This window comes from Daucus carota, chromosome 3 (genome assembly GCF_001625215.2).
Source record: "Daucus carota subsp. sativus chromosome 3, DH1 v3.0, whole genome shotgun sequence".
NCBI classification, from domain to species: domain Eukaryota; kingdom Viridiplantae; phylum Streptophyta; class Magnoliopsida; order Apiales; family Apiaceae; genus Daucus; species Daucus carota.
Window position 1 is genome coordinate 55,195,010 of NC_030383.2, and position 18,469 is coordinate 55,213,478.

At 31.8% G+C, this 18,469-nt stretch overlaps 2 protein-coding genes across 2 annotated transcripts; one reads left to right on the forward strand and one right to left on the reverse strand.

The window, feature by feature from the left end:
* Positions 1–4,985: 4,985 nt before the first annotated feature.
* LOC108213772 (carrot ABA-induced in somatic embryos 3) lies at positions 4,986–5,987 on the reverse strand. The gene is made up of 2 exons (XM_017385562.2): positions 5,784–5,987; positions 4,986–5,581 (listed from the first exon to the last, which is right to left on the reverse strand). Exons 1-2 carry the CDS (start codon positions 5,899–5,901, stop codon positions 5,358–5,360), a joined length of 342 nt encoding a protein of 113 aa, XP_017241051.1. The 5' UTR covers positions 5,902–5,987; the 3' UTR covers positions 4,986–5,357.
* Positions 5,988–14,586: 8,599 nt separating this feature from the next.
* LOC108210557 (probable protein phosphatase 2C 25) lies at positions 14,587–16,674 on the forward strand. Its single transcript, XM_017381893.2, has 4 exons — positions 14,587–15,074; positions 15,521–15,859; positions 15,972–16,151; positions 16,242–16,674. The coding sequence occupies exons 1-4, from the start codon at positions 14,658–14,660 to the stop codon at positions 16,416–16,418; spliced, it is 1,113 nt and encodes a 370-aa protein (XP_017237382.1). The 5' UTR covers positions 14,587–14,657; the 3' UTR covers positions 16,419–16,674.
* The last annotated feature ends 1,795 nt before the right edge of the window (positions 16,675–18,469 follow it).

Here is an 18,469-nt window from a genome sequence, read left to right on the forward strand (position 1 = left end):
TTGACTTACACACAAAAAATTGTGCTTGAAACTGTACGTATAAAGGTTATGCGTGTGCAATAACTAGATGCGTTATCGTCAAGTGCGTGTACCCGCCAAACATTAATCATTCAATCACATCTTTTAACCTCCATTAAGTTGATCGATCTGTCGACCTCAATCTTGGTGTGATGTTCCCTCCAAATTCTCAAATCACCTACATACAAAAATTTGTATCTGTTAAGTTTAGGAGTACGGATATGTACGCATACCTCACATGCGTATCCAAGTAGGTAGATTGAACATACTTGGGGAAAAATGATATTTGGACACCTGTGTACTATAAATGTTATAAAAGGGGCATTTTCTATGATTTCGCGAAAGGATTGGCATAGATTTTAGCATAATGATTATATCTGGTCATCAAAATAAAGTGGAAAATTCTAAACAAATTAGTGTGGTATGTCACTTTTCAATTAAATGTCGATATATATGATTCTTAACAACGGTGACTTGATTGCAAATTTGAATTACATGTCTTAGTTAAATCCAATTTTTTTGAGTTCAGTAACCTACTTACAAGTTTGACGTGGTTTTAATTATGTTTAGATCATTTAACTAATCCACAAGCTCATGAATCACTTGATATACCAATCACGTGCAGATGGAGATATGATACATATATTGCATAGTATTGAAACTATTATATATTTCAGAAACCAGTGATTCACTTAATTAATATAATAATGGGTGCATATGGAGATAGAGAGGAGTCAGGGAAAAATGCCGGGACTTGGTTGCTTTTCTTGGTCAATCAAAATGACTTAGAGTATATCATAAAAAAATTGTTAGGATCTCTTCATCAATCCAAAATATGAAAAATATTGCCTATCGGTTTTTTCATCACTTGAAATACCAATATATATAGAAGCCAAGGGCGAAGGGGAGCTGGAGCCCCGGCTAGAAAAAAAAACCAGTAGATGTTTTTTTTTAGCCCCGGATGTTCTCTAAATATGTTATAAAGCAATTTTTTGAGCCCCGGGTAAATTTCAAAAATCTTTGTATTAATTGATATTTTTCCTTCAATCAAATGTTGTTAAATTTTTTGAGTTCCGGGTGAGTTGGTCTCCTGGTTCTGCCACTGATCGAAACACGTAAGTTGGTGCATATTCTAGAGGACAGTAAATTCAAGTGTAAAATGAAAACTCAAGATAAGGCAAGTACATGTATGACCGTTAATCCTTTTTCTTTTTTTTTTATATCCAAGGTTGTTTGGCCAGATGAGTCAGAAATTATTCATACTATCGGATTTACAAATCTAAAAATAACTTATCCGTACTATTTGTATCATAAATTTATAAGTTAATTTCCAACTTATAAGTCATATTTTTTTTTTAATAATTTATATAAATTTGATCGTATAAATATGTAGAAGATTACTTTTAAAAAATAATTTATGATAATTTATTGTTATATTAATAATTTTTTATCAAATGAATTTAAATATCAAAAAATTATTCGACACATAATATAAAAATTACTTCCTCCTTATAATTATCGGTACCATTTAAAAATATGCTTATTACCGTAAATGAGAAGATAATTAGTAAGTGAGTAATAATTTTTATTTTATGTATTTAAATATTTTTAATTTATAGCCCTATTAGATATTAATATAATAAAAAATTACTATAAAAGAATTTTTAAAACGATCCTCTATACAGTAGTAAAATCAAATTTTAAAAATGAAAACTAGTCCAAAAAAAACCTAATATTTTCACGTCCTTCGGACTTATAGGTGAAACTTTTAAATTAATATAAATATACTTATATAAAGGAAAAACGAGGGGCGTGTAGGTAGCACCTCTCACATCGATCCGTTCTATTTTTCTAATTTTCTGGAATTTTTGGATGAAAAATATCAAAAGTTAGAACGACTTTTTTTAGTTTCGGGTATATTAGAAACAAGTTTCAGAATCTGATTTTGTTTCAAATTATTTATGGAATATAGTAGTTTGAAAATTTGATTTTGTTTCTATATAAAGGAGAAGCGATGGGCGTGTAGGTGGCGTCTCTCACATCGTTTCGTTCTATTTTTCTAATTTTCTGGAATTTTCGGATGAAAAATATCAAAAATTAGAACTACCTTTTTCAGTTTCGGATATATTAGAAGCAAGTTTCAGAATTTAATTTTTTTTCAGATTATTTATAGAATATAGCAACTTGAAAGTTTTAATCTGATTTTGTTTCAGATTATTTAATTATGGGAAAAAGTAGCACACAAGTCTCTCTGCACCTATAAATACTCCTATAGGTTGTAGAATTTTGGATTATCTAGACACAACCTACTCTGTCTCAATGCCATAACCCTACCTCTTTCTGGTGATAGTTCTCTTGCTCGATTTCTAACTCGGTGGTGTCGTTCTTCTACAACGAACAGTGAAGGCTGTTTATACGGTACTAAAAAAAATAAAGGTTGTTGCAAGCAAAGGTAGTTTTAGACAGCTATGTGGGAGTCGACAAATCCAAACACGGGAGAAGAATATAGTCTTGACATTATATTGATGGATGATATCAATATATTAACTATTAGTGATGTATGTTTGTTGGTTATTCTTTTATAATGTTTGTTTTGTTCATCGGACATGTTTGTATTTGTTAATTTTTATATGATTTACTTTGTACACGTGAAAAAATCATTCATACATTATCTGTTTGCTACGTTCAAGCAACTTTTAAGTGAAGACTGTTCAAACAATATTAAAAAAGAAAAGTTGTTACAAGCAAAGTTAATTATAGACCGCTATCTCACGGATTTAAGTTAAATGTTTTTGTGCACAATCAATCCAAAGAAAATTATAGGATGGTGACAATGTAAGAACATGATTTCTTTTCAAAAAAAAAACACAAATAAAATTAAGATTCGTCGTGCTTTAAATTGTTAATTACGTGTAAAAATTTATTTTCATTTTTTCAACATGAATTATAGTCCAATTTTGCAATTTTATATATTAGTATTGGTATTACATCAAGATTTTTATAACATAAAATTTATTTTATCCTACAAATATTAATTTTTAATCATTAATATACTTTTTATAGATAGCCACAAAATTATTACATTCTACAAATATTAATATTAAATCATTAATATAATTTTTATAGGCCGCCGCAACGCGCGGTTTCTCAACTAGTACTTATATAAAGTAGAAGCATAGGTCGTTTAGGTGGCGCCTCTCTGAGAACTCTGTTCTATTTTTCTAATTTTCTAATTTTTTTAAAATTTTTGGATAAAAAAATATCAAAAATAAAAACTGTCTTTCTTAGTTTCGGATATATTTGAAGAAAATTTCAAAACTACCTTTTTGAAAATATCAAAATCAAATTAAAATTTGAAACTATCATCATATTTTTGGAAAATGTGTATATCAAAAACAAAACGTATTTTTGCTAAACCGGTCTTTTCTCAAATATCAAAAATAAAATTGTCTTGTTTAATTATGGATATATTTGAAGAATATATTAGAACTACCTTTTTCAAAATTTCAAAATTAAATTAGAATTTGAAACTATCATCATATTTTTGGAAAAGATTTATATCAAAAATAGAAAGTATTTTTGATAAGCCGGTCTTTTCTCAAATCAACCCCTATAAATTGAGGTCAGACATCATAATATTTAACACACACAATTTTTTTGAGCTTATTTGTCTTCCCCATCAATAGTTTGTAGGATGTGGGAGTTGACAAATCCTAACACGGGAGAAGAATATAGTCTTGACATGATATTGATGGACGAAAAAATCAATAAATTAACTATTAGTGATATATGTTTGTTCGTTATTCTTTTATAATATTTGTTTTGTTCATCGGACATGTTTGTTGTTGTTAATTTTTATATGAATTACTTTGTATATAGGAAAATATTATTCATGCAACACTTCCACAATATCTGTGCTCAGTTCAAGCACCTTTTAAGTGAAGGTTGTTTATACAGTATTAAGAAAATAAAGGTTGTTGCAAGCAATGATGGTTATATACCAGTTGCATCTCAATATCTTTTAAACTTTTACACACCCATATTTTTGCAAGCTTTATTGTCTTGTTTTATTAAACAATCGATGTATATGGCTAGATGTCATCAATCAGTTCTGTTAAGGAACTGTATATTTTTTATATGCAGGAGTGATGTATATATTTATGTCTAAAAAGTAGTAGTGTTTGGAAAAGTTAATGACATTGTTAGTGAAGAACATGATTATCTTTAAAAAAACATAACTAAAATTAAGATTTGTTGTGCTTTATATAGTTAATTATATATAGAAATTTATTTTCATTTTTTCACTCATGAATTATGGTCAAATTTTGCAATTTTAAATATTAATATTGGTATTGCATCGAGATGCTTATAATATAAAATTTATTTAATTTACAAAATATAATTTTTGAATCAATAATATAATTTTTATAAACCGCCGTAAATTTATTTTATTATACAAATATTAATTTTGAACCATTAATATAATATTTATAGGCCACCGCGCAGCCGCTTCTCAACTAGTTACTTCTCAACTAGTTACTGTGGTACTAAAATAATACTGCAGCTCAAAACATGCCAAAACTTTAATTTAAAAGAAATAAACACTTTCCCAACTTCTGGCCTATAAAAAATACGCAAGCACTTCTTTTAATACGTTACGTTTTAAGTACAGCATACGCCAGTACGCCACTGACCCCTCATTTTCAACTCGTTTATGCTATTGTTGGATGCATTTCCCGATTTCAATCGAGATATCACGAACCCCTTCCTCACTCCACTGTTCATTCTTATTTTATGTAAGTCGCCAACATTCTCAGCTGCATCTCAAAAGTAACACTATATATATCGATTAGTATTAGAGAACTGAACTTGCATGGCGCTCATGTTCATCAATTTTTCAAGAGTATCATTATGAATCTGATAGCGCCGATGATGTAAATGAACGGAACACTAGAGCAATTCATATTGTCAGACATAAAACCAACAGTAGAAACGAAAGAGCAATTTCATTTTTACACCCAGCTGCTACCAAAGACGCAAACATACAGGGTCTCAAGTCCTGCATATCGCTTACACCAAAACCAAATCACTACTAAGATTACACAACAAGGATGCAATGCTATCCTCGACAAACATGCACACGCACGCATGATTATCCAACACCTAACACACTGTCACCTTATTAGATAGTCTTTAGACACTAGAAAAAAAAAAGCGGCTATTTTCGACGGCAAAAAACGAGACTACCAACACCAACTGAGAAACATACACAAGAGTGCAACACTGGTACAAAGCTAAGCAAGCTGAGGTTAGTGACACTATAACGAGGTACTGACTAATTAGGACTTGGTTCTAAACTTGGACTGATCGATGTCGATGCCTTCCTCTTCAGCGCGCTCAGCTCCGGATTTATCTTTGGTAGCGAGACCACCCATGCGCCCCATCTGCTCATACCCTTCCTTCCCCATCTGCTCTCTTCGTGTCTCCCCGCCTTTTGTCCCTATCTCCTGGTACCCTTCTGTTCCTAGCTGCTCCTTCCTCGTATGCCCTCCTTTGCTCCTCCCTGTTCATACAAAGATTTACACACATGCACAAATAAAACTCATATACCAAAAAAAAATTAAAAATGTTCTAACAGGAATAGCTGTTCGAATACAAGACTCAGCAAATTTGAAAATTTCTTGTCTAAAATAAATGTTGAAATGTCCAAATTCATGTTTATAGATACTTGAAACAAAATGAAGAGTCGAAATAACATAAATTACCTTCAGCAAGATGTTCCTGAGCTTCGAGGCTTTTGCCCCCCGTGCCACCAGGAACAACAGTCTCTCCTTGCTTTGCCCGTGCATCCAGCTCCGACCTTTTCTCCTGTCCTGAAGCCATAATCTTCTCTCTTTTGTCTACCACACGCTTCTAAATATTTTGTTTTCTTTTTCTCTCTTCGCAAGGCAACGTTGATGATGGTTTGATTTGTAGTAAGAGTGAACTATTTAAACACAGTTATGGCTGTATGGATGATCAAGACGTGTAGATGATGGAGAAAGGAATGACCAACACGTGTTACTACTTTCATTGCACAGATTGACGCGTGTGTAGTTGCTACAGCGATGGAAGGGTTTAGTGACACGTTGACTGCATCACAACTGCTGAGTAATATGGATTCCTTCCCCTGTTTGTTTCATTTTACGGAAAGTAATCGGTTTTATATAAATCATGAAAAGTTTTGCTACAGGCCGGTATCTGCGGATGATAGTAATATTTTTATATTTTTCATTTCTAATTTATATAACATTTTGTTATAGCAATTCCTCAAACAATTTCTAATATGATAATGACCATGACATATGACATGTAACACTTTTCGCCAATATTTTAATTATACATGATTATTTAAAATCATATATAATGAAAAGTTGGTCATCTTAGATTTTAGTATACTATGACCATGACATATAACCATCTTATGATTTTAGTTAGAAAAGCATTTCAATTATCAATCGTCACTTTTATTAAATCATCAAAAGATGAATATTAAATTTATAGTTTCGCTTCCATCAATTTCATTTTACTATTAAACAATTTTAAATAGAAAGATACAATAATAATTAAAAATTTAAATTTCTATATTAAATTAAGACATATGTATATTGAAATTAAAATATAAAATAACCATAGAAATAGATGTCTTTTTAGGCAATGTGTTTGAGCTACACTGATGATTAAATATCATGAATCTAGTGACGGTGTTTAAACAATTCAAATGATTGTTAAATCTAATGGTGATGTTTACACAACTTAAAAAATGGTTGCGAGGGGCCTAGCCTCCTACAACTATTTTATCATTGAACCAAATAAATTCATAAAAATTCATCTATTAGCTTTTGACTTCAAAACTTAAAACTTAGCACTTCTATTTTTAACCAAAGAATAGCCAAACACCCCAAATATAAAATACAAAACCGGCCGAGTCAAGTGTAGACCAACTCAAACCATCAATATGACAATATGCTTTCTCTATTAATGTCATCATGCACGTACTTAACGGTCAACATGTATATATTATTTGCTCAATGATAAAATTCCCAATAGAACTTTTGCTTAACGGTTTAGATTGTTTCACCTAATTAGACCTAAACTTAGGACAGGGTCAACCGAAACAGATAGCGATTTGGTTGGTTAATTTAAGCTGACCTGCTTAATTTGTCAAACCGGCTAGATCCACAAATTAATCTCTGTAGTAATAGAAAATAATGAAGGACTTGTGGAGGGTGAGCAGATCATGTCAACCCCGTTTGCTCAATTGTTCCATAACTTGATAGCTAGGTTCTGACTTTAATAACGTTTGTTAATATATTCCATAAACAAATAAAAGAATTGTGAAGATGACAACTGAATTTCGATATGAACCAGCTGTTAAGTCAAATCGAGCCTACCGAAATCCCGAAGTCGATATAGGGACTTAAATATTGGATCCAAATTGTTTAAGAATGATTTTAAATTGTAAGTAAATGATTCAGCATATATAATGGAGTATTTAGAAGAAGCACTCGCAGCCGAATATGGTGTGTATTTATTGCCAACCAGCTAGGCAACACGTTCAAGAGTCGGATTTCCCTCACGAAGGTGAAGAACGATTTTAATTCGTAACTCAGACTTCCTGAATTTTTTTTGACAAAATACATTTATTAAAACACTGAAGCACAGCCAGGACAAGTAATACAACCTAATTGAGAAATAGAATAAAGTAAATAACTAGTCATTTTATTTTCAAATTGATTAAAAAATAGAATATAAAAATTCTCGACAATCAAAATGATTACAAAGATTTTCCGATCAATCCAGTCGACACCAACAATTCTGAAAATAGTAACGTCACAATTGATATGCGCACGTAATAAACAAGCGATAGTTCCGTATTCATACCAGTCAGTTATTTCAACTGAATTCAGGGATACAGATGTCCCCGTGTATTGAACAATCTTTCGTTGTGTAGAGTGGGTTTTTGCGATAATCTCCACCATTTCAGATTCAAAACAGGTTTCCCAAATCTCCCAATACACCAGCTGAATCATTATCAACGGACCAAAATAACACAATAAAACCTATCAAAACATATTAAAACAGGTCAACCACTCCAAAAAGAGAGATATAAAACATTCAAAAGGATAGAAGGCATAGGGTTTGCCGTTTTGAGAGTCGACTCCAAGTTCTAGCCCCACTTCTCCGCTCTTCATCCTTCATCCCCTCTATTGATTAATCATCTTCGTTCTTCCATCTTCTCTCATATTATTAGTTTTATAAATAAAACCAAGATCTAATCCTTTTGGGTTAGTTCTTGAGTACAACATCAAGGCCGTGCCCATCTTTTTGGGATGTTTGTGTTTGTTTTGCTCTTTCTGTGTGTTTTGTTATGGGTCTCGGTAACGTGTCTAAGAAGGAGTTACATGATATTTTGGGTAATTCGTAAGGCTTGTATCAGATATGGAACGGTGGTGAATATCGTAAGAGCTCACCTTTCACGACATAAAATTGTTCATCTTTTGGGGTCATTTGTTGATCCAATATCGGTTGATGTAACTGATAATTCTGAACATTGGGCTACAGATGCTGCTGCTTATGTGAAGGTCAATTGCGATACTACTATGTTCACAACTGATGTAGGTTGGATTGTTCGAGATTTGATTGTAATACTTTTTAGTTTAAAGAATTTAAATATTCTATTTGTTAAGCGATCTGAAAACAAAGCGGCTATATGTTTAGCTCGTTTTTTGTTTCTTAATCAGGTTGTAATTGACAGTTCGAGGGTTTGTCTCGGCTGAGTTTCAGTTATTTATTAAATTCTTCGCTTTTCGTCAAAAAAAAACATTCAAAAGGATGAATGCAAGAATCAAAATTCTCACTCAAAAGATGAAGATTATTAAAAATTATTGAAGAAAAACATAAAAAACAAAAGAAATGAGAAATAGGTCTCCTGCGGTGGTGACCGTGATTATTTAGATTGAATGTATGAAGGTAAGGAGCAGAGGGGAAGAAGAGGCCACGGACGAAGAGAGAAATGGGAGAGAGGGGGTCGACTCTCGTTACTCGACTTCCTGATTTAGTGTTGTGATATATAATCCATTATCGGTTAAAACTTAATTATTTTGGAATTAACGGACAATGTAAAAGGGAAGAACTTGGTATTAGGAGCATGTTTCTACGGGAATTTAAATCATTTTTAATTTTAAGATTGAAAAAAAAGTTATTTGTGTAATTAATCGAAGGTCGGTTTAAATTTAGAAATAAGTCAAAAACTGGTTTAAAATCACAAGTTAGTTTTTGATTATACTATTTCCAGAGACCTAATTTTATTTGATAAAATTATCTATAAATAGTAAGTTGTCTATAAATCATTTTCATTTTTATCATTATATTTTTAATAATGCATAAAAATTTATCAATAAGATAAAATTATTCAAACTGACATTTAAATTCCTAATTTACTACAATAAATCATGTTAAGTCACGAGTCACAATTTTAAATACAGTCAATCGGCCTTTAAATGTTTATCACGCAATTTAAACAAACTCACTAAACTCACCAGGCCGTTCGGTCAAGATATTCTGTTGAAAAAATTATAATTTAAATATATATCATATGAGTTTTTATTTATTCAACAATGTGTTAACTTTACTTTTTGTGAGTTAATATCCTCACTGAATTTGTTTGGTTTTTTATTCCTTTTTTATAAAATAATTTATATAATATATTTACGAAGAATATATCCGGTAGGGGGTTCATCCCAAGTAGGGGTGAGACCGGAACCGAAAAACCGGACCGAACCGTGTAAATTCGGTTCGGTTCGGTTCGGTCCTAATTTTCTGAAAGTTCGGTCTATTCGGTCCGGACCGAATAGACCGAAATAAAGTTCGGTCCGGTCCGGTCCGTAAAAAAATATTTCGGTCCGGACCGAATAGACCGAATTATCCAAAATATATATACTTTTAATTTTAATTTATATTATATATGTATCTTATATGTTATAATTATAATATCTAATTTGTAAATTTAATTATATGTATCTTTAATGAATTGGGGGTGATTAATTAATATAAATTTTTTTAAATAAATCATGAATTTTAGTTTTATTTATAATATTTTTTAATTTTAAAAATAATTTCGGTTCCTTCGGTCCGGACCGGACCGAACCGAATTATTTCGGTTCGGTCCGGTTCGGTCCGAAAAAAATCTAAACTTCGGTTCTCGGTCTATTCGGTTCGGTCCGGTTTTGGACCGAACCGACCGAATGCTCAGCCCTACTGACCCCAAGTGTATGACGACCTGTGGTTTCCTTCCATAAAAGAAATATTTCATATTTTTTATTAATTTACGTCATGATTTAATTATTAAATCAAATCTTAGAACCGATATTATTTTCATGATACGGTTTCTTAAACAGGATACGGTTTCTAATCCAGGGGAGGAAAATAGTACTTGGTTTTTGAATGAATTTGCAGCAGCGAGATGCTAGACGATTAAGACGAAGTAAGAGAAAAACGTTCGTTGTGTTTAGTGGAATAAGGCTCGTGGTATATATTTTTCTTCAAGAGAAACCTCGTGCCTCGTGGTACATATATATTGAAGTGACCAAAACATATTTGACTGTCGGGCTTGTTCCGTGGCACATTATGGGATAGTAGGTGGTGTGCCATTTCTGAACTAATCGCCGACGACTTGCACGTAGCTTTGGGTACACTTATACATATATAGTAATTAGTAATTCAAAATAATCAATTTATCAACTTACGACATTTTTTCGCACAATTAAAAATATAATCGAGCACTACCGTTACCGGGTAATGTATATTACAGATTATCACTATATTTTAATAATCCCATAAATAATTAATATAATGCTAAAAATTAAAACCGAACCTAATTTTGGTTTTAAAAAAAATCTGAACCAAATATTAATGAATAAAATTAAAAATTTTATAGCTGAGTGATAGGTTTCGAAAGACACAATAAGTTTAATGACAAAAAAAATATTTATATTTCCTAAAAAAATTTATTCAATAAAAGAATAGGGACATCCTATATGATAATATTTTTTTTGAATAATAAATTTCATGTTCACAAATAATATATTTAAATATATTTCTCTTACGTGAGACTTGAGAGTAGCTTTCAAAAAAAAAGTGAAAAGGTGCTCATGTTCCAAAACCCACAGATAATGTTCAAAATAAATAAATTGAAAAAATGTTATAAAATATCATTTGTTAACACCGAATAATTTAATATTTAATTTTTGGGATAGTAAATTTATTGTTTTGGACTGATTTTTTTTTTGTTGATAAAAATGTTGGTGATATATCTTTATTCAAGGAAAACCAAAAAATAATATTTTTAATAATCTAGTCAAAATGCTTAAAAATGTGCTCAAAGTCAAACCCCCGATATAGAAAAAAAAGAGAGTAGCATCTTGTTATTTTTTTTTGACAAAGAGAGTAGCATCTTAAAACCGTAAATGCTACTCATAAAAAAAATATTCATAGCACGAGGTCGAGCTTAATAGCAACCTAATTAAATTTTCATTGCACGAGAAAATAATTGAATTATTCATCCTTGTCTATTAGTTAAATCGAAATTCATAATAATAAATATTAATGCTTCGGATTATTGTGATTTTTACTAGTTATTTTTCTGATAATTCTTGAAGACAACGTTAGGTAAGATGCAGCCTGGATGCATGGACCAAATCGTACGTATGAAATCCATCATTTTGACTGTGTTCAGTCAAAAGCATTTACACGAGACGAATGGCCACAATTTTAATAAGCATATTTTAATTGCTACTCTACTAAATAAACGCAAGTTGACTGAAACAAAAAATCTGGACGGCGGAATGTAGATACGACAGTCTGAAATGTGGCTCAAGTCACAAGAACTTTTCTTAAAAATGGGATGGAAATATTTTACAAGTTTGACCTCTCCAGTGACGTGGCCCTGTTACTTGGCCCTGGGGTGAAGAATAGACGGCCACGCTAATAAAAAACGTAGGGAGATTTATTCTTTTTTTTATGTGATTAATTTAATATAATTTCAGTGTAATATTAGGACTTATTCCAACCTGTGGGGTGGAGATAAAATTGTATACAATCTTGCATAATCACAGTAAAAAATGATCTGACTTGGTTACATATAAATGAGGGCTCACTTGTGCTGAGGAGTAACAAGATCACACCAATGTTTACTATGAATCGGTTGAGTTACTGCTTACCTCAGTTAAATTATGAAATTCTCGCGTCATTTAGCATAAAATTTTTTATATTATTTACAGTGCAGATGAGATTCGTAAATGAATGGACAATGAGAGGTGACTCAAGTTTTGGATAGGACGTCAAAATATAAACAGACTTCAAGTTTCATATGAATTTAAGTTATATATATTTGTGTTTTATTAATTTAAGATCAGTAACTAATTGATTTATTTCTGATGCATGGGTAAAGTATTATGATGATTATTTTATTATATTCGCTAAATATTCTAAATGTTCCCTATTTTTTTAAGTATAATTTTTTTTATTATACACATTTTATAATATTGTGATCAAATTTAAATATATTAGTTTATGTTTCTTCAAAGTCCACCAATATAAACCAATATTACATTTTTATAATATAATATTAATAATTTCAGCTGTTCAGTTAAATATAATTTAAAGTGTGTGCGGGAAAATAAAGTAAATTTCATATCAAAATGAGAAGAATATTATAATTTATATACTTATTACTAATCAACGGGACGGAGGGAGTATAGATTAAATTAATATATTAATTACAGTATATTGTTACTAAATTTATTCGGACCTCCGTTATGAATGGTATTCTCCCTTTTGTTTCTATATGAACATTTAACAATCAAAATTGGAAAATTTGCAATGCAGATTAACAGTTGATGGTATTTGACTGATTAGTGATTATGATCAAGTCTAGTGAAAAAAAAATAGAAACTGCAAAATAGATAGCCAGGTACAGCACATTCTCTTGATCTCTTCACACTCCGTGTGTAGACAGTTGTCATGTTGTATAACTGTATCAACGTGTTTGACCATTGACGTTGTTTGAAATGAATCCTCCGTGTCACACACTTTGTTGCCACCGAACGTTTTCCATGTCTAATGCGTGCATTGCACCGCGAGATAAATTCACATATTTTGATGACGGATACGTGTTATTTGATGTATTATATATTTTTTTTGGATAAATCGTTTATCAAGAAAAATAAATTTTATATTTGTTTGAGAAGAATGAAATGCGGTGGAGTGAATACAATTGCTTGAATCGAATATAAATAATAGGAAAGGTTTGGAAAAAAATAAATGTGTTTAAAGTTGTTATGATGAAATTTGAAAATAAATTAGGGCTATGAGAAAATGAAGTATTTCTTTTCAAACTAAGGATATGATCCAAAATAAAATGTAAATAATGAAGTAGGAAAAGAAATTTTTAAACATATATTGATAATGCAAGGGTATTTATTAAAAATATTATTTTTTATAATTTTTTGTAATTTTATTATTTTATAAACATAGTTGCGAATATACTGTTTAATTGAATGCAATGAGATACGTTTTTTGTATTTCGCAAAAATATATTATCTAATGTGAACAACAATAGCATGCAAGATATATAAGCGATTAAAGTGTTTTGGAAAGAAGCAGAAGTTCCGAAACAAAATTTAACATTCCTAATTTTTTACAAGTGTTTGTTTTTACGTAAACGGTACGAGTAAGTGCTTATAACTTAAAACTCAGAATCCGGGTTTGAAAGCAGCAAACAAACACCCCCTAAATTTAGAGATTTACGAAAAACCCCAAAATATATTTTTTAAATAAAATAAAATATGCATACCTTTTAAATCTATGATTAAAAGTTTGTAAACTTACACCGAAAATGAAAAGACCGAATCATTGCGAATAACATGTATCTATATTATTTATTTATTTATGTAATATGTATTTACTATTTAAAGTTGTGTTGTCATATTTTTAAAAGTAAATATTACTCCCCCCTTTCAATTTATATGTCCACTTTGAAGAAAATTTTTTGTTTCAAATTACTTGTCCACTTCAACTTTCAATGCAAAATCATATTTCCAAAGTCAATTCTACTTCACATATCTCTTATTTATATTTCCTGGATCAATCTCACTCCACATATTTTGATCATTTAATGCAATTAATTTGTGAACATCCACTTTTCTTAAACTGTGTGATTTCTTTAAAGTGGACATCTAATTTGAAACGGAAGAAGTAATTTATTGTTAATAAGAAAAATTTAGAATAATTTATGAAAGTCTTATAAACATTTCTCCTCAGAGCTTAAAATCAAGAGGATAGCGGAGTATATTTTCACAAATTTAAATAATAAAGGCTGGCTAATTCTTAGCCTTCCCCAATCACGCGCGTGTCTTTTTGAAACAATCAGAATTTTTAAACTTTATTTTTAAAAAAGAAATAAACCAAAACGACATCGAAAAGCTAAATCAACTCAGCTCCACCTATATAAGCCCCGAAAAAAACCCTTTTGTTCTCCATTCAAACAAACAAAATAACATTCATAATCAACCATCTCAACAATTATATATATCACCGCCATGCCGGTCGCCGTAGCTTTATCAAACTCGCCGGTTTTTTCGCCGTCACACAGACTCTCCCCGAGCTTCTGCACGCCGTCAATGAATCTCAACGTCTCTCTCCAAACGACGTCACCTCCGCCGTTATCGCCGTTAGGTTTCCGTTTACAGAAATCTCAATCGCAATCGCAATCGCAATCGCCGGTGTGTAAGTCGCCGTCTTCTTCGGTGATTTTGAAGCGGAAGAGGCCGTTGAGGATTGAGATTCCGGTGGCGCCGGTGATTGTTCCGGCCGGCGAAAAAATCGAGGCGGCGGAGAGAGTAGATGAGGTGGAGATTGAAGGAGAGGAATACGCTGTGTATTGTAAGAGAGGGAGAAGAGGTCAAATGGAGGATCGATACTCAGCTGTTGTTGGACTCGAAGGTGATTCTAAACAGGTATGTTATACATGCATATCGACTTAGTTTTGGCTGTTAATGTGTTTGTATAGTAATTGAGCTTTTTTTCCTGAAATTTAATTGTTAGATTTATATTGATGTTGTTGTTTGAATTATACCGAGATTGTAAATTCGTCTGTAGAAATTGTGAGCTGGTAAATTATAAAATCAGCTAGCTTCTGAATGATGTGGTTTAGGATTTTTCGTGCAAATGTAAAAGGTCGAATAGGAAGATTTGAGGAGAATGTATGTCAGGAAACTTGAAAATTGATTGATCATAATGAAATTTGTTTTTCTAATAGTCGGGTGTGTGTCTGTACGCGTTTTTGTGAGGGCACCGAAATTGAGATGTTTATTTAGTGTAGCTAATTAGGAAAATAAGACTAATTTGTTGTTATTGGAAATTTTGTACAATTGTTGTATTTATTGAATAAGTATATGTGCAGGCTTTTTTTGGTGTGTTTGATGGACACGGAGGTAATAAAGCATCAGAATTTGCATCAAAAAACATGGAGAAAAATATAATGGATGAAGTGAGAAAAGGAAGTGGAGAGGGAATTGAAGAAGCGGTCAGGAAGGGGTATCTTGCAACCGATGCAGAGTTTTTAAAGGAGGAGAGTAGTGGTGGTGCTTGTTGTGCAACAGCATTGATACGGAATGGAGAACTTGTTGTCTCAAATGCTGGTGATTGTCGTGTTGTGATGAGCCGAGGAGGAGTTGCTGAAGCACTTACGGTTGATCACCGTCCTTCAAGAAAAGATGAAAAAGAACGGATCGAAAAATTGGTAAGTGTTGTAACTTATAAGTAAAATGCAAAGAATAATATTATATTTATCAAAAGTAGTCCGCCACTTTGATTCTTTACATAACAACTGGTAAGCCTTGTTTTCCTTATAGGGTGGATATGTTGATTATTGCCATGGAGTTTGGAGGATACAGGGGTCTCTTGCGGTATCAAGAGGAGTCGGAGATAGGAGTCTCAAACAATGGGTGATATCTGAACCAGAAACAACAGTATTATGCATTGAACCTAACTGCGAATTCTTAATCCTCGCATCTGATGGACTTTGGGACAAGGTAGGTTCAAAATTAAAATTATCAGTTTTACTTCTAAAGTATTTTGTGTTGATATTTGAATGCTAAGTGGATTATGCTTCATTGTTTCAGGTAAATAATCAGGAGGCAGTGGACGTTGTTCGCCATTTGTGTGTTGGCACCAATAGAAATGACGCGTTTGCTGCATGTAAAAAACTCGCCCACCTTTCAGCTACTAGAGGTTCGACTGACGATATTAGTGTCATGGTCATTCCATTACCTCATTTTTGCTTGCCAGTAAGAAGTTAAACTTTGGGCGTTGCATTAACCTAACTGGCAACTTTTGACTGCGCTAGAGAAATGAAAAGAACAAGCTTGCAGGGTAGATGGAGAAATTGGCCTAACAGTACTTGTATTCGATTGATATGTAGCTCATTTCTGCATTGATGCTGGTTGTCTTTTAACAGCAAATAAGATGCTAATAATAGGCTCTTGTCTGAATTTGACCCTGCAACAAGGGGTGATAGAACACTAAAGCTTTATGAATATACTTAGTTTCCGTAAATAGTTTATGTGATGACATAAATCGTATATCTATGATTTATTTACCCTTTTAAATTACTCTTCAACAACTAATGATAAGAATTACAGTTATCACAGTTATCTTTCAGAGTCAGTCGACTGGTGTTCTGCCTATGGTCTGTTATGTGCTGCACTGGTCTTCACTCTTCTAGTCATGAAAATAGGCAGACATGGTGGAACATCTGTTGAATGTTTGATACCGTTTAGTTAATGGTGGAACATCTGTTGAATGTTTGATACCGTTTAGTTAACGTGTGTGACTAAAATAAATTGTGTTTGAATGTGGAATGAGCTCCACTTAATTGTCACTACGAGCCTTCCTGTTTGGAATTATTCAATAATTGAAGTGTATTTGGTTTCGTTTGCTTTAGTCAGCTTTGGCAGCTGGCCTTTGCATTTGATTTCTCACTGAAAGGAATAGGAGTTTTCAAGATGTGACTGCCGGCTTCTGGATTTTTTCTTGTTATTAAGAGTTACTCTAGTTTAAATTTCAAAAAGAAAAAAAAAGAGTTACTCTAGTTTACTTCAAGAATCGTGATTTTGTTTCTTTTTCTAAAATGATCAATCGCAGAAATATAAATATTTATGTAAAGAACCTCGAATCTCTTATTATTCTCGGCTAGAAACTGGCTGCCTCTCCTTGTTTAGTGAAGCTGCTGTTGTTTTGGAAGTGGATTCTTCAGAGCTTGCCTTGTGAGTTGTGATGAGGAAAGACAAATCAGTCCAGACTAGATAATGTGAAGCATTGTTTTTCACTCTATTTATCCGGCTGAAATTCGTTTACGAGGGACATATATTTGTGTTGATTTTATATTTACCACAATGCGTCTTCATTATCTGTGAGGTAAGTATAATATGAGCTTAAGTGCTCGACTACCAGAAAAGCGTTGTATAGCTGAGTTTTTGTTTTGGAAGTGGATTCTTTAAGCAGTTATTCCTTGTGAGTTGTGTAAGGAAAGACAATTCGTCGATGATAAAACTTGCAACATAAAAGGACGGGTTTTTACTTTAGAGGGTTATTTGTCAAATTTAGGAGGAGTAAAAATTTTGAAGGAGTAAAATTTCTAGACAAATAAATCTTTTTATCATTTGTTAAATCGAATCAATTTTTTGGATAAAGTAAAAAGTTTGAATAAAATTTCTGTATAAAGAATAATATAACTAAAATATTTTGCAAATATTCAAATAATGACTATAAACTATATTTACATAAAAAGTATTATAAATAACAAATTCTAAAATACATAAAAATCAATGCGAACATATAGCAAAAAGGAACTATTAGAAAGTAAGTACTGATTACTTTTTTAACAATCGAGAAACATTTTAACGGTCAAGTCATCCAGCAAACATTCTCCAACAAAAGATATGAATCATAACTGATTCATGGTTGAGCTATTTTAGTCTCATCCAGAAGTTAACAAATGACCTCTAACAGAGACTAAAGCAATACACATACATGCGTGACTCCAAAATGATAAAATATTGTTTGCTCGGTTGATATAATGCCTGTTTGGCAAAACCTACTTTATGTCTTTTTTCAATAAGATACCGACTTTTACTTTTCTTGACACGTTTGTATAAAAAGTCAGAGGTACTTATAAGAAGCTGAGAATGTCAGCTTTTGTCTCAGGAATTCAACTTCAACCTATATACATGTATGTATGGATGTAAGTATGTATTACAATTTTAAGCGACTTCAATATTGACAAGTTGAATCGTATACGAGTCAATCTTGAAACAAGTTTGAGTAAAACAACTCGGCTTGATAATTTTAT